Source organism: Crotalus tigris, unplaced genomic scaffold (genome assembly GCF_016545835.1).
Source record: "Crotalus tigris isolate CLP2741 ecotype Arizona unplaced genomic scaffold, ASM1654583v1 scf7180000018155.2402879, whole genome shotgun sequence".
Classification (NCBI taxonomy): Eukaryota; Metazoa; Chordata; class Lepidosauria; order Squamata; family Viperidae; genus Crotalus; species Crotalus tigris.
Window position 1 is genome coordinate 2,300,239 of NW_024096851.1, and position 25,654 is coordinate 2,325,892.

Here is a 25,654-nt window from a genome sequence, read left to right on the forward strand (position 1 = left end):
TCATATTTCCTCGTCTTAGCCTTCGGAAGACTTTCTTTTCTCTCCTTCTCTCTCCGCCTGTCTTCTCATCCCTGTTAAAAAATTTTTTTCTGTACAGAGGACCGATTTCCGGGTCTAAAAGTCACATGGGCGGGTTTGGCCAATCAGGATAGAGCATCATGTCTATCCAATCGGGTCCTTTGCATGTGTCACGTGCGTTGGCGGTCATGTCCTCCGCGTCGGGCTGCTACTGGGGCTGCGCTGGGACAATCTTCAGTGTTCGCGCCGCGCTGCTCCCTCTCTTCAGCTCTAGAGTTGCTAGGCAACCAATGCCGTGTGGGACGCCGCCTGCGAGTGAGTCGGATGATCCGATCTAGAAATCCAATATGACAGTATTTGCCGAGGTCAAACGAGCCCCCTTTACGGAGCCTCGCGCCCCCCCTGGGGGGCGCGCCCCACTATTTGAGAAGCACTGGTGTATAGTAAGAATTGAACCTTAAGCATTGAATTATTAATTAAACTAGGGTGAGTTCAGGATACCTTGTTCCTCCATAATACTTTCTCTCACAAAATTATCATTGAGGATAGGCAATGATCAAAGTCCAAATCCATTTCTTTTACCACAATACCTTCTAATTTTAGACCAAGTCTTGATCTTACCCTGGTTAATTCTCCACCTGTAGGAACTCATAGATTAGCTGCCTTTGTTCACTGGATTAGGGAAATGTAAAATGGTCAGTTAAAATGGCCAAAACTTTGGCTTTCATTGTGATCTGCACTACATATTGATACTTATTTTACATTAGACTTTCTATTAAAATTATTGTTTGGGGCGGGCCTGTAGTTTGAGAGCATGGAATGTGTGTGATAAGATATGGTTTACTTAGCCATGATTTATTGAACAAACCACAATTGATTGGGAGTACACATCTTTCTGAATTACAAACTATGGTTTAAAAGCAATGGTTGAGTTCATATAATGAGTTATCAATCTACTTTACACTTCAGCTTGATGTATAACTCTTTATACAAAAGAATTTCTGTGCTCAAAAAGCATTTTCATCAAAAAAGAAAATGGCTATTAAATCAGTTCAAATATGTATCTCTATTTAAATATATCTAAAACAGGATTTTCTCCTCCCCATTAGGCAAAGCAAAAAACTGGCCTCAGTAGCCAGTAGGGTTTAGATGACATAATTTAGGAAATATTTTACTTCTATGTTGCTGTACAGTTAGTCCTCAACTTACAACAGTTCATTTAGTGATCTTTCAAAGTTACAACGACACTGAAAAAAGAGCCTTACAACCATTTTTCACACACAATTATTGCAGCATCCCCATAGTCACATGATCAGAATTCAGACCCTTGGCAACTGAATCATATATATGACTTGCAGTGTCCCCAGATCATGTGATCACCTTTTGCAACTTTCTAACAACCAAAGTCAATGGGGAAGCCAGATTATCTGTATTTTTATTAACAGTTAAGAGAAGATTCTGCACCAAAATATTAAGTTTGATGCATGCATCTAAACTATTAATGTGGATCTAAAAATGGATTCTAACATTAACAATACTTAGGTAAAAATGCATAGCTTTAAATATTGTATGTTCTAAATTTTTATAAATATCTAAACATCATTGTCTAATTTTTAAAGGGACAAAGTGTGAACAACTGGAACTTATCAGTAAACAATTTGAAAAAGAGAAGCAAATATTAATTAAAAAATTAGAAGAATTACGTATTAAACTGGAAAAATCAGAAGAAGAAAATGCTGTTTTAAAAAATAACATTGCCCAGAGAACTAATCAGTTTCAAACAATACAGGAAGAGCTATTGGAGAAAGCTGCAAAATCATGTCGCTTGGAACGAGAAGTAAGTGAAAACAAAGAAGTTTGTTCTTGAAGGCTATTTGGTTTAATTTTATTTTTATATGGTGCCTAGGAAATTCCAAGAACATACATTAATTCATCTATAATAATATATTCTGGCTAGAATTTGCTTGTTGCATGAACACTAAGATAACCTTTCATTGTGGTTTCTTTTATAGTGATAAGTCATATTGGCTTAAGATCATTCTCACTACTGAAGCAATGAATAGTTAAGGCCTTTTGGGATAATTTCTCAATGTCTGAAGTATGCAATAGCCATTGTAATATAGACCCACAAGCCCAAAACTAATGTAACAGTATATTCTGTCATTATATGAAACAGCGGATACCTATGTACTTCTTGTCCCAGACATGACTGATATTACTGTTGATTTTAACAAAAAACAAAGATTCACCTTGCGGTATAAAATGGGCAGCCAGTAAATTTGATTAAAATAAAATAAATAAAAGGAGAAGTGACATAAGATTATAGGTAAATGGGGTGAATGTGAATGAGTTTATGCTTTGCAATTTAAGTATGTATATATATTCTTAATTACAGCTCATGTTATTTGCCGTCACTAATGCCCTAAACCAGAGGTCTTCAAACTTTGCCCTTTTATGACTTGTGGACTTCAACTCCCAGAATTCCTCAGTTAGGCATGCTGGCTGAGGAATTCTGGGAGTTGAAGTCCACAAGTCATAAAAGGGCAAAGTTTGAAGACCCCTGCCCTAAACCCAGGTGCAACCATCTGCAGTATATAGAAGTTACCATTATCTATATAATAAATATATAAAAGTATATCAACCCTTGTTCTTTTCAGTTTGTGTACATATTCTTTGTAGGTAGCAAGAAAATCCTCCCAGTTTTCCATCCTTGAAAAACAGTTGGAAGAAAAAACTTTTGCTTATGTAGCTGCGCTTGCAAGAAATACTGAATTGGAACAGGAATTAATGGTAACAGTCTTTTACTCTTTTTTCAATATTTTGTAGTAGAGTGAGATACATTAATCGTTAACATGATGTTAAACCAATTGTGCTAATACCCTTTGTTTTATTCAGAGCATGTTTCTAATATAATTTATAAAAATCAGAATTCTTTTTTATTTTGTATAAAATTGTGTATCTGAATTTTGCCTGTTAATTTTATAGCTAATTTTCTTACACAGTGAGATAATGGTTATCAAAATATCTATATAATTTTTCAACTAATTTTCAAATTGTAAAAAAAATGGTTTTTTTTCTAGGTAATGAACTCTCAGCTTCAAAGCATGGAAAGAAATATCATCGAAGAACAAGAACACTTCTCTGCAATGTTAGAAGAAACAAAGTTAATCAATCATGAGCAACAAAAGGAGATGGAAAGACAAATTGATTTAGTAAGTCTCAAGGTTGTATAATATGAATTACTGAAATTAAAATTTCAGTTCAGTTCCCAAATATTATGGTGGGGTCTTGCACTTAGAAAAGATATATCTCTGCCATATTCTATTTGGGGCTGACTGTAAACAGCTAACAGCATGGCCCTCTGAATTTACATAGGAGCTATTTCATGCAATAAGTTCTTTGTGGAGACAATAATGCATGGCTTTTTTTAAAAAAAAAATCATGCTACTGCAGATGTCAATTAAAAAATAGCTAATGTTCCAATTGATAGAGTATTGTACTATCAAGTGCTATTTTCCCCCATGAATTTCTTGCTACAAGGAACAGTTGCCATACTGTTCTATTGTGAGCAGGCAAACAGCAGCCATCTTTCAGGAATTGCATGTTATCTATTAAAAGACTAGAAAGAGTACGTTCACTCTTCTGAGTTACATTAATCTCACAATATGCATGAGAAAGAATTTGGATGTAATATAAATGTACAATTTGCCACCGGTACAGGTTAGCTTGAATTGTAGTTGCCACCTAGCAACTACAGTACTGTTATTCACTTTCCTCTTTCTTTTCAATTCCTGCATGTCTCTTAGGTCTCCAAAGTCAGGAAAAATAATTGGAATAACAATTCTAGCATTTGTTCCCTACATAAAGAACAGGGTAACAATGCAATTCTATCATATTGTATGTATTATTGTTTCTGGCTTTTAAATGCTGCTGTTGCTGTATTTATTTACTTATTAAATTTATGTGCTGCCCATCTCATCAGAAACAAATCTGGGTGGCTTACAAACATTAAAACTAATACACATTAGAATGATAAAACAATCAATAAAAATAAACACTGTTGAAGGTGGGAAGGAGTATTGATGATACTTCAACCCATGATGGTAGAAGAGCTCACCCAGCAGTTTCATGTAGATGTAAAAGAGGAATGGAGTACCAGTACACCAAAAAGGAGCAGCTGTGGGCTGGATCTCACTCCCTATCAATACCGATTGAGATCAGCTTTGTAGAAAGGAGCCAAACTAGCCCCAAACGCTGTAGACCAGGGGTGTCCAACTTGCAATGTCACAAGACATGTCATGACATATCACAACTTCTTTTCCATTGCCGACAATGGGGTGGGCGCGGTTTCGGCATGACACATCGGGCCCGCGGGCAAGCAGTTTGACACCCCTGCTGTAGACAGCCCAAAAGGATCCATGGTCAATGATATCAAAGGCTGCTAAGGCATCAAGGAAAGTCAGGATGTTTGCACTACCCCAGAGTGCTCTTGCCAGAGATCATCAAGTGCAGCCAATACTGTTCCATAACTGGGCCTAAGTCCAATTGGAAGGGGTCCAGATAATCTTTTTTACTTAGGATCCTTTGAAACTACTAAGCAATTACTTTCTCTACCATATTTCCTAAAAGGGGAAGTTTTGAAACTGGACAAAAATTGTCCAGATAGATGGGATCAAGAGATATTTTTTTTTAGGAAGGGACAAACCAGTGAGGAATGAATCAGTGCCTGAACCTCCCTGGCAATCCTCATCCTGGAGGCTTTTATCAACAAGGAGGGACAAGGATCTAATTGACAGGTAGTTGTAATGATAACATCGAGGACACTGTCCATTTCATTGGGTCCAACAGGATTGAGCTGTTCCCAGATAACTGGGTAAGACTTTTCTCCAGCATCTCACATCGACCAATACCACGCATGGTTTCCAACTGGGAACGAATCTGAGTGACTTTATCAGGTGTCGAATAAATTGAGCCCCACTGTCTCAGGAAGGACTGGGTGATTCTGAACAAGGTTGCTAGGAAACACTCTGTGGATGCAATAAGGGCTGAAAAATAATGATGGTTCGGGACTCTTACCACCGCAACATAGGCCTTAATGGCAGCTTTAAGTTGTGTCCGGAGTTATCTCTCGTCTTCCTCCAGCAGTGCTCTAGGCATCTGTTAATCCTTTTCAAAACTTTCAGGTCCTCCATAAACCACAAGGAGAGGCAGGCACAAAGGGTCAAGAGAAGCTCCTGTGATCCTGTCCAAAACGTCAGCTGCCCTTTGATTCCAGGACATTACTAGGTGCAGCAACACACCCCCCCAGATATCCCCCAGTTTAGATCCATAAATATTATAGCTTATACAAGAAACAGCACTGTTTGGAAGCTACAGCTGCAGGCTTTGAAATGTCAAAAACTGGTGAATAAATCACTGCAATGTTCTTTCCAATTGGGGGGAAAACACTGCTACAAAACAAGGCTGATGATGAAAGAATTGGAGTTCAGCAGTGAGTGAGATAATTGTGAACATATTTCTGCAGGTTTCTCAAAGTTCATTTAAAGCTCCCAGTAGGCCAGAGGTTATAGCAAATGCTCTGCTTTTTCAGTTCTCAACCTCTGTAACTCTGATTATTTCTTTCAGCAGTCTTAATCTTATTATATTGCTATGTATGTGTCTTTATTAAATATGAAAATCTATCTTTCAGATTGCTGTAAAATATTGGAGGGGCATTCTTGTAATATTGATGAATAGGGGAGGTATATGTGCGATATTGGATAAGTGAATTAAAAATCTTTATTTCTTATATAGCTTCAATCTGAACTAGAAACTAAAAACCAGCAATTTCTAGAACAAGAGAAAACAATGTCCATTTTCCAGCAGGATGTTTTATATAAACAGCATCATCTTGAATCATTGGATCGACTCTTAATAGAAAGCAAAGAGGTAGCATTTTTGAACAAAAACGGTTCTTGGGATTTGGGTTGGACTGCTTGAAAATTATTGTTTGCAAACTGTTCCCTTTTTAGCATCTGAAAAGCAATTTGAGAGTCACTGTTATTAGGAAGCTTTGCACTAACAATTTTCAGATGTAATCTCTAATTAAAAATTATAAAATAGCCGTATCAGAAAAGACCATATTTCTAAGTTTGATATAGTTACTGGTTCAATATGTTGGTTCAGGCTTTCGTGACTGGTATTTGTTGGGCAGTGTTGAGCTTCAGAGTTTGCTGACTGTGCTTTAGACAATAGATTTTCTGATGTTTTGCCAGCAACCATGGCTGATCAGCATTCCAAAATTGATCATTCAGAAGCTAGAATGGACAAAGAATCAGTCAGGATACAACACCACCAAAATGGCCAATCAGAATTGGGCATAAACAGAGACTAGCTCTCATCAACCTGCACCAACCTGCATCCAACTCATTTAAAGACCAATCTGTTCACCTGGCTATAAGGTTAGGCGCCCAATCAGTCCCTGCTCAATTGCCTGTGGTCTGCATAGCTAACTACCTTGCCTCTGAAGATGCCAGTCACAGTTGCCCATGAAATGTCAAGATATCTTTTGTCTAGGCCACAGTCACAATCCTGAAGTTCAACATTGCCCAACGGTCATTGGATTAGCTACATATATTGTTCATGTTTTATTTTATGAACTTGCACATATTTCAACAGATGGCAGAATCTTGCCAAATATATCTGGCATCAGAAGTTAAATACAGTTGTGCCTGATTAAGATTTGGATAGGAGATAAACAGGGAATGTCAGTGTATTGGCTACTTTGGAATGTTAAAATACATCCTGGAAAGAGGTCATGGCAACCCATCTCCATATAGTGTCAAAGAAAGCACAGCTATGTCCATGTAGCTGAGCTCAAATGATGTGCATTTTTGTAGTATCTTGATATGGCTAGATGAATTATGATTTCTTACTATCTTCATTCCCATTGCTTCCATCAAAAAATCTGAGATGCTATGGTCAAGCAAGCAGTATTTTATAGATAAACAGACCCTTTTCTATTACTTGAAACTTTCTTGTATTTATGAGCTGTTGGAACCCCCATATTCTAATGGCATAACTGTTTGGTTGGTGCTAGAGACACAGAGTTAAGAAATAGGAACATGAAATTAAATAGATGCCTAAAAGATAAAAACCTGAAAACAAAAGACTGGGGGGAGGGGGGAAATAATACAATTTTGTAAAATGGAAGAGAAGTCTAGAAAATGAATTTAATCCAAATGTCTTAAGATAGCATACCTGCAGATTTTTCTTTTACAGAAAAACAGGTGACAGTCAACTTGCTTGAGAATTTGTAACCATATGAGAAATATTATAGAAAAGTCCCAGTTTTTAATAACATCAAATATTCTGTTGATTCTGAAAAAAACAGGAAATGGAAAAACAAAAAATAAAAAAAGACGAAGCTTTAAAGAAATTACAAGGCCAATTTGCTGATGAAACAGTCAAGGTTTGTACAATTTTTGTGGTTTCTCAGAGCTTCAAGTAGCTTTCTATTCTGCTGTATTGCTTAAAGTCTCCCCTTATTTTTCATTTTCTTTCGAAAAGAAAAGTAGCAGAATGGTAGATGGATCCTCTGCAGTAATTTTATTTTTGGCTTAAATTAATGGGTAGCCTGTTTTAGTCTTTAAAGAAAACATCAATGAATGGATTATTTCCTTTAAATTTGTTATATTTATTAAACAACTATTACTATTGTTCAGATAACTTAATACTGCCTGTAGCACTTAATTTTTCAGGAATACCAAGGATTCCAGAATCAATAAAAAAAATCTCCCCTATCACCAAGGCTTACAAAAAGGAAACACAGAAGAAAAAAGAAAAGGGGCGAGGAAGCAAATAGTCATCATGTTAATGTATTTATAATAATCACCTGAGATGAAAACCATTCAAGGATAGCAAGAGCCAAATGTAGTTTGTTTCTCAGTGTTTGTTTCTTAGTGTGGCTAATAAACTAAACTTATATCTAAGCAGATAGTCTTTCTTCACTATTATATGTTTCCTTTTGTTTTATTAGGTCAAACAATTACAAAAAGCGTTAGAAAGCTGTAAGCAAGATATAGCTTTGTATTTAGATCATTTAGAAGAAGAAAAAGTGTTGTTTGAAAAGCAATTGGAGAAAAAGTCCGAAGAGGTAAACATGCTTTTTTCATCTTGTTCCTCCTCTTTCTATGTTATATTTGAGTCGATATACAAAAAATACTATTCTACTAGACAATAGAAAATGTAATTTCATTTTGTTAGCTACATTACTGGAAAGAAATGTGAAACTTCATTGAGTTTATAATACAACCAGACTTTAGTAGTCACTAAAGGCAAAGAACGTGTTGTTTGGTTATGTGGAAGTGACTCTGAAAATCAGTATCTATTCCTAATTATTTTAAGCTAAAGCATGTTTTCAAATATAGTCCATATTGTAGATTTTTATTTCCATTTATAATAGACTTTAATAAAAACCACAACTTGTTAGTAGCATAGATATATATTGATAAATATGTAAAAGTGAAATAGCAGGAAGCTGAAAAACTAATTGCCTTGTTGCAGTCTCATCTTATTTATTTTTCAGATCCAGAGGTTGCAAAAAGAAATAAAGCATAAGAATGACAGTCTTCAGTCAACTAGTGAGCAAAATCTTGCTCTACAGCAGAGTCTGCAGCAGCAGCAACAAATGTTACATCAAGAAACCATTAGGAATAGTGAATTAGATGACAGCCAAATAAAGCTCCAACAGCAGGTACATTATGATAAATATTTTAAAAATGTATGACAAGCGTTTGTATTGTCCATATTCTGTGTTTTCTGTTACCCAAACATATTTGGAATGAAACAATTTCATCTTATTTTGAAGCATTAACTTGAATTCAGAGTGTTCTTGTGGGTATGCCAAAGTTTAGCTGGAAGAATTGACTATTTTACCCTCAGAATACATCTTGAAAGAAATTTGCTCTATGGCTAGGATCCCAGGATGGTTTGAGGCAAAGCAAGGTCTAAGCCTCCAGCATTTTTTTTATACAAAATAAAAATGGCAATTTTAATTGTAAGCTGCTTATTGTTTTTAAGTGTATCTGCCTACCACAGAAGAAAAAATAAATTTGGGCAAGGAAAGAATCTTTATCATTTTGCCTTTTGATGAATTGTTCTTTTGTTGCTGGTGTTACTAAAACACTTTACAAATACAAGTTGTGCAAAATATTGTGATATTGAAATGTCCCAACTCTGACACTACTGGAAATCATCCAGTGTGAAAAGGCTTGGTCCAATCTTACAGAAATATTCCAGTCTGAAATAAGCATTTGACTGCAAAATGACGGTTGGAATAGATAGTTTCAAGGTCAGCACAAAACATTTTACAGCTAGGACTTTTTGACAGTAAAAAATTCCTATCTCCAAACTTCCAAGTTGCCCCTTGCTCCAAAAAAACTAGGAACCCTCCTCCACTGTAAGAATGTTACTGTTTGAAGAACACAATTTCAAAGTAGTAATGGCTATTGATAAATAAATTGAAGATCCATAGTATTTTTGTGGACAAAAATATGGATGCTTTTACAGATGTAGGAACTTGGTTCAGGCTTATAAATTTATTTATCTAATGTTTAGTCTAGTGGTTAAAGCACCAGGGATTGTCAGTTCTAGTCCCATCTTACACATGAAACATCTGGGTGACTTTGGGCCAGTCACTCTCTCAGCCGAACCCATCTCACAGGGTTTTTGTTGAGGGGGGGAAAAGGAAGAAAAAGATGCGTTGCATACATTCACTTCCTGGAATTATTTGTAAAAATAATAAAGATGGGATAAAAATAAATAAAATAAATAATAAAAAATAGTAATGTTTTTCTTGCTTTCTGAAAAATGATAATTGTTATATATATGCAGTGTCCTGTTTTTGTAGCTATAGCAAAAAACTTTATGATTGATTAATCAGATGTAAGAATTCAGTGTTAATTAGAGCATATTGTTTAATAAACTCCCACACTCAATTGGTTTTAATGAGGCCTGATTTTCTTTGAATTGTGATTATTATAAGCAAATTAATTTAACTTTTTTTAATGCCCTTCAACTTGTTGGAAATTTTCTTGGACTACAAATGCTAATTCACAGTCCCAAACTATAATTCCAAATCAATCTTTTTAAATGCAATAGAAGTTCTCTGGAGTTGCTCCTTTCTCATATTTTTTTTTAAATGTTATGACTTATCACTCTTTTAAAGGCAGACTTAAATGTACAAAGTTTATATATCTGAACTCCAAATTCTATTTAAAGCAGAAACATTTATATTTGAATTTTGTGTTTCTTCAAAACAATAATTTTCAGAAGTGAGAAACTGTATCTGTTAGGTAAGAAGCAATGAAAAACCTTTATAAAGAGTATTCATGCCGTATTAATTTCTTAGTACTATACACTTATTAACATTATAAACTTTTGAGATACCCCAAAATGTGTATATGTATGCTTAATATGAACAAACATGAAAACAATTGATTTGGGTAGATAGTCTACTGAATCCATAGAAGAGACTTCTAAATGTTTGAATGCAGTCTGAACATTCTTGTGAGATCTGTTTCAACTCAGTAGTCCTTCTAACTTTTGCAGGCATAAACTCTAATTGTGCATTGGGAGTATTATGCATGGCATATTAAGAGCACATTACTAAATGATTGCATTGAGATATGCTACCAAATTGTTTAGAATTGCAGTATGAATCTCTGTCTCTCAAAAAACAGGTATCAAAACTAGAGCAAGCGCTTCAAAAGCAGAAAGATATGTTGGAAGAAGAATTGAGAAGAACAAATGAAAGGCTTCATTTAGCCACTGAAGAAAACAATGTGAAACGGCAAAAAATAGGAGAACTTACTGCTACAATCAGGCATAGTCCTATTTTTTTAAGTTTAAAAACTTATTTGGAACAACATCTATCGGCTGTGGCCAGGGGGACTTTTGCCCAGGTTCGCCTGGTGCACCAGTTGCGGCCTTATTTGGACTGGGAGGCTCTACTCATGGTTACTCATGCCCTTGTCACCTCAAGACTGGATTACTGTAATGCGCTCTACATGGGGCTACTCTTGAAGAGAGTTCGGAGGCTGCAGTTGGTTCAGAATGCAGCCGCGAGAGCGATTGTGGGTGCACCAAGGTACACCCACATGTCACCTATCCTCCGCGAGCTGCACTGGCTTCCTGTGAGTCTCCGGACGCAATTCAAGGTGTTGGTTGTCACCTTTAAAGCCCTTCATGGCTTAGGACCAGGTTACTTACAGGACCGCATACTGCCGCATAGTTTCCAGAGACCGGTAAGGTCCCACAGATTGGGCCTCCTTCAGGTCCCGTCGGCCAGACAATGTCAGCTGGTGGGCCCTCGGGGAAGGGCCTTTTCTGTGGTGGCTCCGATGTGGTGGAATCAACTTCTCCCCGAGATTCGAACTACTTCCACCTTGCCGGCCTTCAAGAAAGCCATTAAAACTCTCCTGTTCCGGCAGGCCTGGGGTTGATGTCCCCGGGGGGGCCGGGATACGATTGGGACATGCTGTGTGAATGCACTCATTTTTATTGTTATATTTATTATTTTAATTTTGTGCGCCGCCCTGAGTCCCTAGGGATTGGGCGGCATATAAATTTTATTAATAAATAAATAAATAAATATAATTATTTCTTGGATGTATTGTTTCGGGAGGAAAAAACCCCAAAGTTTTTAGAAACAAAGGTTTATAGTACAATTCTATGCATATTGATTTGTCCTATAGATTTTAGTGGAATTTATTTCCATATTAATATATGAGTGCATTTTCAAAGGTATTTATTTGTGTTTTTATTTATTTCTCCATTTATATTGTGCTTTTTTTCATGAGACTAAATGGCTTACACTTAAAAGGCTAAGATCTGTTCTGAGGGATAATTCCCATTTTTTGAGTGATTCATAAAGTTTTTTGATTCTGGACTCTTTATAGACCTGTAAACATGCTATTGTTTTAATTATTCATTGACGCATGGTATGTTTGCTTCTTTAGGCAGATTAAACAAGAGATGGATCAGTGTAAAGATGAGTTAATAGACATGGAGAAAGAATTAGTGCATTTAAGAAGAGATGGTCATAGTAAAGCAATGCAAGTGAGCCAACTGGAAATTACTTTACAACAGAGAACCTCAGAATTTAATAAAAAGACACACCAAGGCAAGCTCTTCATTATGTTTTCTGAGTGATACCTTTATCATGCTATATTGAAATGAATGGGAGAAATTTCTAGAAAATTATTTTGAGAATGGGATAACAACGTTAAATAAGAATACGGTATTGACTGGCTGTACTGACTTTAATTAACTATAATTTATATATTAATTAGACTATATCAGAAAAAACATTTTTGGTATTTTTTTATTCTTGTATTTCCCCAAAAATGCCTTATTCAGTCTTAAATTAATGACTATTATTTTTAGATTCAGATGAACCATAACCATTTATTTAATAATTTCTCCATGAATAATAAAATACGAATTAATTTAAATATGATTTTATTCAGTGGCATATAACTTTCTATAAATCACAACATTGAGTTTTGATGGTTTTTTTCAGTAAGTTATATATGGGAAAAAGCAAGGTGATGTTGAGTAAGATTGAAAGAGGGAATGGGGATTTTTGTTTAATTTTGCCATGATTCCAAATTGGTTCATGCACTTACATGCAGCCAACTGTGGTTTGCCTTGAAGGGCCGTGACTATTTATTCTAATAGCTTTCTGTCAAGGCCGCTTAGCCAAGGACTCTGCCTTACATGGGATGAAATCAATCTAGCAGGCAGCTCTTCTGTTCTCAAAGAAGCTGGCTGAAAAAGGTCTGTCTCAAAATGGATCCTGACAAAACTTTTTTAGCCAGCCCCCCAGGAACCAGAGGGAGTCCTGCAGTTATGGTGTGTGATCTTTCCCGTTGACTTTCAAAGGAAGCCAGCAGGTAAGATTGTAAATGGTGATCACATGATCACAGAGGGCTTGGCAATCTGTCTAAAGTGCAAATGGGTTGCCTAGAACCCATATTGTAATCATGTGACTAAAGTGTGCCACAACAGCTGTAATTTCAAATACCGGCCATAAGTCCCTTTATTCAGTGCCATAATTTTGAACAGTTGCTGAACAAATGGTTGTTAAGTGAAGATTACCGGTATATATGAAGAAAGAGTGAAAGAAAAGGAAGGGGAAGACTGGGAAAGATGTTGCTAGATTCTGAAGATCAGAAATTTAAAGACAAAAAGTATATAAAGCTATGTATAGCAGGGTGGAAGCAGAGATGATTTGCTAGAACTGAAGTATGGGAAGGTATAATAAATAGTGTTGCTGGAATTTAGTTTTGATTATGTTTCCTTTTCTTTTTATCTCATGGTTTTGATGCCTATGATTATTATCTCTTATCTCTTTTTCTGTGCTCTGTAAACCATTGCTTACCCCATATGGAATAACATGAAGGGTATGTATGCATGTATGTAAGACTAGGAAAGGAATGTATTTTGGGTGGCTACATGCATGGAATTCAGGAATGTGAATTCTTGACAGCAGGGATAGCATAAGAATTACTGAATAGAAGCTCAGAAAAGGAAAAGAGACAGCTTAGATTTGGTGGCTTTCAGTGAATTCTTCCCCTTATGTCAGTAAAGATAAAACTCACATTTTAGAATTATTAGACTTCTCGTCCTTTTTTTGGATATCTAAGTGGAATCTGTGGCCCAAAGTACTTGTTACTAGGTTAGCCAAAGAGAGACTGCCACAGTTACACATGACTGGCAACATCCATATTTGTTGCATGCAGACATCCTTAAAGACTATATGAGAACTTTTGAATGCATCATGCATGCACATATGCGTGCGCGCGCACACACACACGCCCACATAGAGTCATCTTAACTGGCTTGCAGTTTGATTCTAAGTAGAATTAAACTTTTAATTTTAAACATGAAGCTATACTTCATAGAGAGAATGGAAATAAGGTATTTCCAATGATTATAATATGGCCAAAGAATATTCTTTCCAGAGTCCCTTTCTTGGAACCTAGTCTATTAGATTTAGGGATAGGCAAACAGTTTAGTTACTTACAAATAATGTATTTTACTTTCGCTTTTCTTAAAAAGTATTTTATGGTGATTGCTGATATTTAACTTGTTCTTCATCTTGGAATAGCCTGAAGGATAGGGTAAATCTTGTGTACAAATGCATACGTTATTTCGCTAATCATTCTTGATTGCTTTTTTTTTCTATTTGGACAAAAGTGAAGGAATTAGAAGATAAGCTGCTTATAAGTGAGACCCAGCAAAACGATTCCATACAGAAAATAGAATCTCTAGAAACTGACCTGAAAAATACCACTGGGGAGTTAAAAACTACTTTGAGACAACTGCAAGACTTTCGGGATACATTACAGAATGCACAGATATCCCTACAGGAGAAGTGTACTACTATCCATGACTTAACAGATGAATTAAGGTGCGTTAATAAACATTACAGAAGTAGGATCAGTGTGACAAACTAGTAGTTTCAGCAGGTGGCATACCTACTCAAGCTTGTCTGTGGTTAAAAACCTAGCATGGTTGGCTCTGGTTAGCATTTGAATGGGAGACTTCAAGGGAATTGGCTATATGCTCATGTACAACAGACATCAATGAAGAAGACGGTGGCAAATTATTTTTGTGCTTCTGCCCAAAAAATCTTCAGGGATATTTTACCACAGCTGCCAGAATTTGACCTCAAATCAAGAGAGTCTTTATTTTTCATCGTTACAAATAGATTAGAATTCTTGTTTCAAAATTTATTGCCAGCATTTTTTACTTGAAAAACACTTTGAATTTACTTTTATTTATTAACAATGAAATGCTAACATAACTTGGGTTTTGAATGATATAGTTGCCTTAAAATCACTGCATTGCTAAATTTTGAAGCAAAATGGCTTTAACTGTCCTTCAAGCTATTTCCCAAAAGTAGAGTACAAAGCTAGATATGAAATTAAGACAATAAAATACAGTTATTATCTACTCATAAAACAAATAAACAAAATAGTATATAATATATCAACTAATCGTGCCTTATTTTGACGCATAGAGAGCAACAGACAAAAGCCTGTTAGATGTATAACTTAGCTGAGACACAAATGCTTAACAAAAAGAAAAGCAAAAATATGCTTTTAATCTTTAGAAATAATAGACTCAGTCCGTGAGTCGCTAGATCAGTGGTTCTCAACCTTTTTAATGCCGCGACCCCCAACTGGTCGTAAGTCGACTATCCAACCGGTCGTAAGTCGAGGACTACCCAACCGGTCGTAAGTCGAGGACTACCCAATTGGTCGTAAGTCGAGGACTTTCCCTGCCCGGGAGCGCTGCGCATGCGTGGTGCTGCCCCCTGCGCCGGCCGAAGCGTAGCAGAATGAGACTTGGTGGGCTCAGCAGGGCAGAGACAGCTTGGACAATTCCTATTGGCTTTTGAAAGCCAATAAAATTAGACTATTCAAGAGAGTCTATTCCAGTGGTTCTCAACCTGTGGGTCGGGACCCCATTTGGGGTTGAACGACCATTTCACGGGGGTCGCCAAACAAGGCTGTCCGCCATTTTTTTCCCCTTTTCTTTGGCCACGCCCCTGGCACCCGGTGATGTATAAGTGGTTGGGGGTCACCACAACATGGGGAACTGTATTATGGGGTCGCGGCATTAGAAAGGTTGAGAACCACTGGTGTATTCTATTGGCTTTCGAAAGCCAATAGAATAAAAGGGAGTAGCACAGCTAAGGAAAAGGGGAACAAGGCGGACTACGTTGTTTGGCGACCCCCGTGAAATGGTCGTTCGACCCCAAATGGGGTCCCAACCCACAGGTTGAGAACCGCTGCGCTAGATGATAATTTACAAAGTGAATAGTTCATGTGTAGAATCAGAATACTAAATTGTTGTATTTAATTCCTTCTCAGCATTTTGTAAATACCAACAGAAGGGAGCATATGTAACTTTTGTACTTTTTAAGTACTAAATATTACATTGTTGAAAATACATATGAGTGACGTGGTGGCCCAGGGGTAAAGACGCTCACCTCCCACTCAGGAGGTTGAGACTTCAGTCCTAGATAGAGGCAGATATTTCTCTCCTGGGGTGCAAAGAAAAAATATATGTTGCTAACTTCAGCCAGTAAATGCTCAGCTCCATCCATTTGCTCCAACTCTACCCTAATAGGGAATATAGGGTCATTTAAAAGGGAGTAGACTGTTGAAAATATGTATGTGCAATCTTAAATGCATATTTAAATTCATTTTCTAGTATCTCTAGGGAAAAAAATCATATTTGTATTTATTAATCTCTCATATTAAATATTAACAATTTAGTAAGATTAATATTAATTATATTAATCCAAAATTCAATGTCAAGTGATCAAAACTATGCTACAGTTTCTGCCTATAGATTTGGCTGTGTTTTTTTCCTTAGTTTTCATTAGTAACACAGACTGAATGAGTTACTTCTAAATAAACATAGAATCAGGGTGTAGAAGAATTAGATGAGGATAATTAGAATTTAACCTCCCTAATACAGAAAATATTTCTCATTTTCAAATGAAAATTGCAGAGAATGCAAGGATGAACTTGAAGAGAAAAAGGAAGAACTTCTCGACATGGAAAAGGTGCTGAAAGAAAGAAATTGGGATTTGAAACAAAGAGCAGCTCAGGTTAGAAGAATAATCTGTATATTTAATAAGCTTTCAAGAACTATTGGGGCCTTATTAGTAAATATATTTGGGATGTATATTTTCATTAATGCTCCACAATTTTAGTGTGTACAGGTAATTCTCAGCTTATAACCCTTTAATGGTGGTTTGAAATTACAACAGCTTTGCAAAAAGCGATTTACGATCCATCCTGAAATTATGATTGTTGCACCATCCTTGTGATCACAATTTGGGGGTTGGCAGTCGGCTCACATTTACAATAGTTGCAGTGTCTTGCAGTCATGTGGTCACAATTTGCAGCCTTCCAGCTGGCTTCCACAAAGTCAACTGAGCCAGAACCACTTAACAACCCTGTGATTTGCTTAGCAGTTGTAGTAAAGTGATCATAAAATTGGTTCCTGTCATATCATGACTCACTTAACGACAGCATAATCAAAATTTCAGTCCCAATAGTGGGTCATGAGTTGAAGACTACCTATAACGTTTGCTTTTGTTTTGATATTTTGTCTTTCCTTTTTTAAAAGGTTACACAGTTGGATATGTCAATTCGTGAATACAGGGGAGAAATGGAACAAAAAATAATTTCACTGCAAGGTAGCTTGGAAAAAGCAGAGTTGCAGATAAAGGATTATAATAAACAGGTACTGTTATTGATCAAATTCTCTTTAAAACAATTGCTTCTAGTTGCTCACTTTCCACAAATGTCTGCTGTGAAGGAGTTTTAACTCCCCAAATGGTTAATCTCTTTATAACTTACTTGCTTATGTTTTGCTATCAGATTGAGAGTTTGGCAAGCAAGGTACAGTGCTCAAAAGAAGAACTTCAGGAAAAAGAGTTTAATATTCTCCAACAACATCAAGACATAAATCATCTTAGAAAAGAGAATGAACAAAAGCAGCAAAGAATAACAGATACTGAGAAGGTAAGTTTCTCTTATTCTTTTCTCTGCTTTTGTTTCGATACTCCAGGTTTCTAATCCGACCAGTTACTTATATAATCAATAAACATATGATAAGGGGATAACACTGCCTTTTATAAAAGAGACTATTGTCTATTTCTGAAGTATGTGCCAATGAACTCATTGAAGCTTCCTCAAATAAAGCTTGTTTACTTTTCCATGAGAATATGTCAGTATTTTTGCATTTAATTTTCTGGTTTTACTGTTTTTTTTTTTTCTTTCTCTTTAGACAAGCTTTGTATGCGTATCTGCCAACAAAGAATACTGCTCCATATGGCTGATGATTTTAACCTATTCTAGAACTCTTGTTTTTCAGACAACAGATATGATTTTAGGGCAGTGTTTCCCAAACTTGACAATTTTAAGGCATGTGGACTTCAACTCCCAGAATTCCACAGCCAGCGTTGCTGGCTGTGGAATTCTGGGAGTTGAAGTCCTCATGCCTTAAAATTGTCAAGTTTGGGAAACACTGTTTTAGGGTAACAAATAGAACTACTAAAGTGAAAAGAACAGGGAGACAAAAGATTCCTAGTTACAGTAGGTTAAAAACACTTTTCTATTTTTAGAACCTGAAAGATCAAGAAAGTTGTATCGCAGAACAGTATAAAGAAATACTTGATTTGGGGCAACAGTTGAGACTGGAACGTGAAGCAATGAAACAAGTTCATGTGGATCTGTTAGAGAGTCGCCGCCAACAGGCTCAAGCTCAGAGAGATGTGGACAGGCTCTCTCTTGAACTGGAAGAAGTGAACCATATCTCACATGAAAAAGTAACCAATTTTCCGTATTCCTTTTTTGAGAAATCAGTTCTCTCAATGCAAGACTCTTTCCAGGGTCAGTTCAATGTGTAGAGCGCGGTTCAGAAGCACAGTTTTAAATGGGGAAATACAAAAGGTTAAAGCTAACCCATAATGCCAGGTCAGTTTGAAAATAATGTAAAACAGGTATTTCAGACCTCAGGTGAGAATACCTTTTCTCAAGCTTGTGGAGAAAACCTGAAAAAGGCCTGGTTATTTCACTGAATAACAGAGAAGTGCTACCTTCATGTGACTTCCAAAGAATTTCTTCTTTTCTATTTTAAAAGCATGCATCTTGCCTGACCCTGGTGCCAGGCCCTGCAATTTTTTTGCCCTTTTATAAAATTGTTGCAGAGTACATTAGACCTTGGGGTAGGGTAAGGGGGTGAGATTTATGTCCTCATTTTCATGAAAACTTCACTCCAGGATGGTCCTCCCTGTGAATTTGTTTCCACTTTTATAAATCATAATAGTCTAAAAAGACGATCAACTACAGTGTGTATAAGAAATATTTTGATGTCTTGAAAAAATAAAAAATATAATTTTTAGCATTTTGCTCAAATAGCCTATGCTATTTCTTGCAAAATATCTATTTATGAGGATGTTTGGAGAAATTTTAAGTCATTATACAATTGAAATGGGATCTGCCTGGAAAGATGACAGGCCACTATTATTGTTCTCCATAGGTCTTTCCTATAACCAATTGGGCACTGTGTTCCTGGATTTGTATGCCTATTGTTTATGTGGTTATTGATAATGTCACTAATTGCTGTAGGATGTCATTTCTTTAACTCCTTTTTTGCTACTCCCTAGAAATTACATCACTAACTTTTAGTGTCAAAACTTTCCAAGAAACAACAGTATTTCCCACTGAAATAGGAAAGACCCCCCCCCCCAAAGACCTTACTGCTTTTAAAACGTATGGAAATCTCAGATCCACCAGTTTTGTGACACCTTTCCCTTGGTGGCTGTTGGCCAAACAAAAAATATAAAATATATAAACAATATTTTAAAAGGCCCATGACACTAACACAAAATGTCTCAAAAATGGCCTTAGATGTGTTTTCTTGATTTGTTTGAGAAAATTAGTAGTAATGTTCTATATAAACAAACTTGAGATACTTTGATATTGCTTTAAATATTCTTGTTTTTAATAATGTTAATTTAATATATTTTTTAATATTTTTAAGAAAATAATATGGCAAGATATATTGATTTTGTGTTGGGGGGGCATAATTCCCTTTCAGGAAACCCGTATAAATAATTTGGCAGAACAACTGGGAGCAGCTCAGGTGCGAGAAACTGAATTAGAAGCAAGGATGCAAGCTGAGATTAAAACGCTCACTGCAGAAATACATTTGTTAAAGCAGTCTTCTTTATCAGAGGTGAAAACAGTATTGCTCTTTCCCATTTATTTTGTATTAGATATGAGAGAATGAGAAACACTATGTGTGTTTAGCTCTAAGAACTGGCTCTATGTTTCCTTTTTTTACCTTCAAATGGTATTACCGAGTATGTATGAAATAATTTTAGAGCAGTCGTTCTATGAATGAACATTGGTAAACTATTTAAGCACCATGGATATGCATAATACCAACAGCTACTATCCCATGGCATACCAGACGATGAAATAATTTGCTGCTATAGTTGAGGATCACTCTCTTTGTTAATTTTTTTGTTAAGATTTAATAGTTTAGACTGCATCATATATGGATGTTTGCTAGCTACTGGAAACCATAAAATGAGAATGAACAAGACATCCATTTTTAAAAATTAAATTTATTTGTTGAAATAATAAAGCCAGAAGGGAGCCAGTCTGGTCTAGTGGTTAAGGCACCAGGATAGAAACTAGGATACTGTGAGTTAGTAGCTCGCCTTAAGCATAAAAATTGTCTGGGTGACCTTGGGCCAGCCACTCTCTCACTCAGCCCCTCTCATCTCACAGGATTGTTGTTATGGGAAAATAGAAGGAAAAAGTATACTGCCTTGAGCAATTTATAAAAATAATAAAGATGGGATAAAAAACTACTTAAAAATGCTCAATACAGTGAGGATCTTCACTGATCTAGTGTGAATTTAACAGTAATTAAGACTATTTGCAATCTTTTAGTTATTTTAAAACATTTAAAAAGTGAAATACAAACAACATCACCAATAAAATACAGTAGTGATATGATTAATATTATATTATAGTGATTAAAAGAAATTAAACCTAATGGGAAAATTGTATAAAAATGTATGTATCTACTTAGTTATCAGTACTGAATTAGTTGCTTCCTTAAGTTTGTCACGTAGAACTGTATAGTTTCATCTTCTCATTTTTAGAATATAAAGACTTTTCAAAAAGTCCATTCCTGAATATCAGGAGAACAAGTTCCTTTCCACTGATGTAAGATTATCCTCTTTGCTGGGTGCTAGGCATGGTAGAGCCAAACATGTTCATAAAATGAAAACTTCAAATTGACCTGCTAGTTGAACTGATAAGATTTGCATTAGTTTTGAAATATTGAAAAATTGTATTTGAAATACATTTTGTCTTCAGAAAATTTCCCATGAAGAAGAACAGGCAAAATGGCAGCAGTCGCTATCTAAATCTCATCACGTTAATGGGCAACTACAGCAGATCAAAATGGAACTGGATGATGCTCAAGACACTGTTTATAATCTGCAGCAACAGCTTCAGTCCAGAGATGATGCGATTCAAGCAGCAAATGAAAAATTGCTTCTTAAAGTAAGTTAAGAAAATTAAGAAAGGAATATTTGTATAAGAAATAGGGTTGTCATCTGAAATCATTTTATAGGTCCTCGCAGTACATGTCTGTTAACACTGAAATCTATACTTTGGATGGTACTCATTCACAGCTAGTGTGAAAACCTTGGATTAAGATGGTGTGGAAGGAAAAAATAAATATTTGCAAAATTGTAAGTTATTGTTGAAGGAGATGGTTGATAGTGTTGATCCTTATGAACTATGTTTTGGGTGGTTATTTTGGGAGGCCAAACTTAGCTGAGATCATGATATGAATGAAATCTTCATTTAGGGAATTTAATGGTAAAAGACAAGTTGCAAAGACAACATATGGCTTGCTTCCTTCAGCTTGCTATTTTTAAATAAACACATGCTGTACATACATATATACATGGATTTTGAACCACTGATCTTTAAGGGAATAATCAAGCCATGTATGATGTTCATAACTTTTTTATTAATCAGAAATACTATCAATATTTTTATTAAACATAAGTAGCTTTTGTTCAGAAACAGATGATCTCTAATCACTTAATTTCTACAAAGCTTTAAATTTGTGTTGCACTATAGGAATCTGAGCTTACAAGATTACAAACCAGAATTGCAGCTCATGAAAGAACAGGAAGCATCAAGCAACTAATAGAACATCATTGGTTTGATGATCAAGAACTTGGCTTTGCCAAGCATTCTACTCGTAGAAAACTATGGCGCTCAACAAGCACCAGTAATCTAAATATTAAGGGCAATGAAAACTTACTAAGTCAAAATCAGACAGTTACACTGCACTCTTCAGTGAGTTCTGAAATGTCAAAAAATATATCTCATGCTTCACCAAAGAGTTTGAATGAGTCTTCCTTTGATCCTTTGACATACGGTATAGACGAAGAGGTACCTTGTAGCAGTAATGACTTTCAAACACTGAGTGGCATGCTAAAATATATCAGCAAGGAAATAAAGGATTCTGAAAATTCTTCACTATAATCTTTATCAGCTGTAAAGAAAAATCAAGTACGTATTTCTATATCTAATATTTCTTAGGTAAATGGAGTACAATATACCTTGTCACCGGAGTAACTTTTCATGCAAATATTGTTACCTTTTTAATCTAAACAGAGTAATTACTAAGATTATTAAATTAACTGAAGTTAAATCAACTGTCAAAGCAAGAACACCCAATGTTAGCATGACATCAACTATTTGCTCCCCAAAAAAACAATTGCAGTACACAAAAATAAAATATTGAGTGGAAAAAAAAATCTAAAATAGAGCTGTCATATTTCTAGCACGCTGAAGTCCTTAATGTTTTATAGATAGTCCTCGACTTACGACCACAATGGAGCCCAAAATTTTTATTGCTAAGTGAAACCTTTGTTAAATGAATGTTGCCACTTTATGGCCTTTTGTGCCATAATTGTTAAGTGAATCACTGCAGTTGTTCAGACGGGCCCGGACATGTACTGGCTTAAGCAGGGGGACACATCTGGCACTGCAGGATCTGAGTCCCTGGCGGCGGCGTGTGTTACTGATGGTTGCCTTTGTTACATTGGTCCCAGCTCTCTGCAGGTCATTCACTAGGTCCCCCCGTGTGGTTCTGGGATTTTTGCTCACCGTTCTTGTGATCATGTTGACCTCACAGGGTGAGATCTTGCGTGGAGCCCCAGATCGAGGGAGATTATCAGTGGTCTTATATGTCTTCCATTTTCTAATTATTGCTCCCACAGTTGATTTCTTCACACCAAGCTGCTTGCTTATTGCAGATTCAGTCTTCCCAGCCTGGTGCAGGTCTACAATTTTGTTTCTGGTGTCCTTCGACAGCTCTTTGCTCTTCACCATAGTGGAGTTTGGAGTGTGACTGTTTGAGGTTGTGGACAGGTGTCTTTTATACCGATAACAAGTTCAAACAGATGCCATTAATACAGGTAATGAGTGGAGGACAGAGGAGTCTCTTAAAGAAGAAGTTACAGGTCTGTGAGAGCCAGAAATCTTGCTTGTTTGTAGGTGACCACATACTTATTTTCCACCATAATTTGCAAATAAATTCTTTCCAAATCAAACAATGTGATTGTCTGGATTTGTTTTCTCAATTTGTCTCTCATAGTTAAGGTCTATCTATGATGACAATTACAGGCCTCTCTCATCTTTTTAAGTGGGAGAACTTGCACAATTGATGGCTGACTAAATACTTTTTTGCCCCACTGTATTTTTATGAGTATAAATTTCTGGAGGTTAGAAACCATAGAAATGATGGGTAAAGGATGGAACCTTGATTCTATTTTGCAGTGGACTTTTTATGTTTGGTGGTGATATGCTGTAATGCCTTTCATATCTGACTCACTAGAGATGTTTTTATCAATGAGGAGATTGGTATTGTAGCCCTCGGTGGTCCTCATGTGGTTCTCGTGACATTTTGAGTTTGAAATCCTTATATGGTCTTGTAGAATCCTATACAGAAAGAGATATTGCTTATTATCTCATTCACGGCTAGCAAAAGACAATCATGCCATACGACTGCAGTACAGTACATATAAATATGTCAAAAGATTGGATTTCATTTAAATTCATTTGTAAATTCTGAGCTTCTGAGCTCTTTTGATTTTAGAGATAATACTTTTAAATATGTACAAACAACATCTTCTAAAAACTCTGAAACCAGAGGTATTGCTGAAGTAAGATTTTCATCTAGGAAGATTGTATACTGCATAGTGCTTCCTTTAACAAGAACATGAGGTCTGAGTGAACTTCATTATAAAGTATTCATTTTAACCTAAATATGTTTATTTCAGGAAGAAAGTTTCTGAAGAAATAGTGTGCTGGCATGCAATTGACCACAGATGGATTTATGGGCACAGCATGGAGTTCATAAGAACATTTTCTAGAAACTACAAATATAGTTATTTTTAGTAACTATCCATAGAAAATTATTCTCTGTGCTACTTTTTCAGTATTTTTATTTCTTAAACTAGTACAATAATGTTCTTTTGTTATATTTACTATTAAAGAGAAATCCATAAAACAAATGTTAAAGAAAGTTTTTCATTAAACTTTAAAATTTCACCAAACACATAATTTATAACCAAACAGATCATATAATACTTTCCTCTACATTAAAAAACTGCTACTCATAATGATAAATGGGACTGTATGTATACAATGCATGGATTCTGAATGGAAGTTTATAGCCATTTGCATTTGTTTGCACATTAAAACCTATACACCATTAGCTCATACACTATTGCATGACCGTGATCAAAAGAATGACACACACACACACACCTGCCAGGATCATTCATATCGATGGAGAAAAGTAAACAAGGATAATTTCCTGTTTTAAGTGGCCATTAAGTCTCCCAGTTCATTCCACAATTATGAAACATCTTGATTTTTTCCTGCATGTATTTATTTTAGATTCTATCTCTTGATGATGCATGGATTTGATGCAATGGAAAGAACCTGGAAAATAGTATTTTGTATGCAATTCCCATAATTAAAAAAAAAACCTGCACGAATGCCTGTTCAGAAGTTTGTAAAGATGAGTTATTTCTATCTGACAGTACCTACAACTTTTCATGAATAAGATGGACATTTCTGACAGCAGTGGTGTGCTTTCAAAATTCTAAATGTTCTTCAGATAAAAATTTGGGGACTCCTGAAATAATGTGTAATTTTCATGTAAACCATGATGTTCTGCATTGAATGTTACATCACAACAACTGAAGCCATAAGAGATCTAAGAGTCACTGTGGTGTAGTGGCTATGGTGTTGGACTAGAACTACAGAGATCTGGGTTCAAATCTACCCTTAGACGCAATAGTTTAGCATAGAATGTTTAAGCCAGCTACTTTTTTCCAGTTCAGCTTATCTCATATATTTTGGGGAATAAATGAGAGAATGTCTTTTGACCTTAAGAAAAGGCATGAAATAAACATTATACTAATTGGGATTATGAGGAAAGTTAAGACTTTCTCTTATAAAAAGCTGTATGTACATCAGGAGTCCCCTGGCCATGGCCAAGTACTGGGCCGTAGCCCGTTGTAACTGGGCTGCAAAAGTGGTAGACGATTGTGCGCACAGCTCCACTTGCACGAGCAACAGGCAAGCGCACATGCATGTGCAGCTCCATTTGTGTGAGTGTACAGCGTGCATGTAAGAAACCATCACCTGTCCCCCCCCTGCTGGTCCACAAAACTGGAAAGGTTGGAGAACACTGCTGTACCTGGTGCAGTGTTATATCTTACAGCTGCAGCTAAGAAAGTTATTTCTAGTTACCTTTTAAATATTTTTTTTCCTTGGTGCACTGAAGCAATACCAAAAACTCTAGTATATATGTTGGGTTCTTGCCAATCAATGGGAAGGTATAATAGCTATTAGAGTTCTACAAAAAAGCAACCTATTTTCTGAGTGACTCTAAATTACTTATAAAAGAAATTGCACCAAGTGCAGTAACATATAATAGAAAATAACAT

General features: G+C 36.0%; 1 protein-coding gene across 7 annotated transcripts in view; it reads left to right on the top strand.

Moving 5' to 3' along the window:
* CCDC18 (coiled-coil domain containing 18) overlaps positions 1-24,208 on the top strand; it is a 38,034-nt gene extending 13,826 nt beyond the window's left edge. For 5 of the 7 annotated variants that reach the window (XM_039348520.1, XM_039348517.1, XM_039348518.1 and 2 more), the window contains 17 exons: positions 1,638-1,855; positions 2,698-2,808; positions 3,099-3,230; positions 5,812-5,946; positions 7,391-7,468; positions 8,036-8,152; positions 8,585-8,752; positions 10,740-10,882; positions 12,018-12,181; positions 14,260-14,473; positions 16,588-16,687; positions 17,212-17,328; positions 17,466-17,609; positions 18,212-18,415; positions 19,690-19,827; positions 20,985-21,173; positions 21,762-22,200. In XM_039348520.1, the coding sequence (XP_039204454.1) occupies positions 1,638-1,855; positions 2,698-2,808; positions 3,099-3,230; positions 5,812-5,946; positions 7,391-7,468; positions 8,036-8,152; positions 8,585-8,752; positions 10,740-10,882; positions 12,018-12,181; positions 14,260-14,473; positions 16,588-16,687; positions 17,212-17,328; positions 17,466-17,609; positions 18,212-18,415; positions 19,690-19,827; positions 20,985-21,173; positions 21,762-22,172 (2,783 nt within the window). In that variant the 3' untranslated portion in view covers positions 22,173-22,200. Of the gene's footprint in view, positions 1-1,637; positions 1,856-2,697; positions 2,809-3,098; positions 3,231-5,811; positions 5,947-7,390; positions 7,469-8,035; positions 8,153-8,584; positions 8,753-10,739; positions 10,883-12,017; positions 12,182-14,259; positions 14,474-16,587; positions 16,688-17,211; positions 17,329-17,465; positions 17,610-18,211; positions 18,416-19,689; positions 19,828-20,984; positions 21,174-21,761; positions 22,201-22,948; positions 22,984-23,974 lie in introns of those variants that run through there. The other 2 variants (XM_039348521.1, XM_039348522.1) reach the window with 2 other exon arrangements.
* Positions 24,209-25,654: the final 1,446 nt, after the last annotated feature.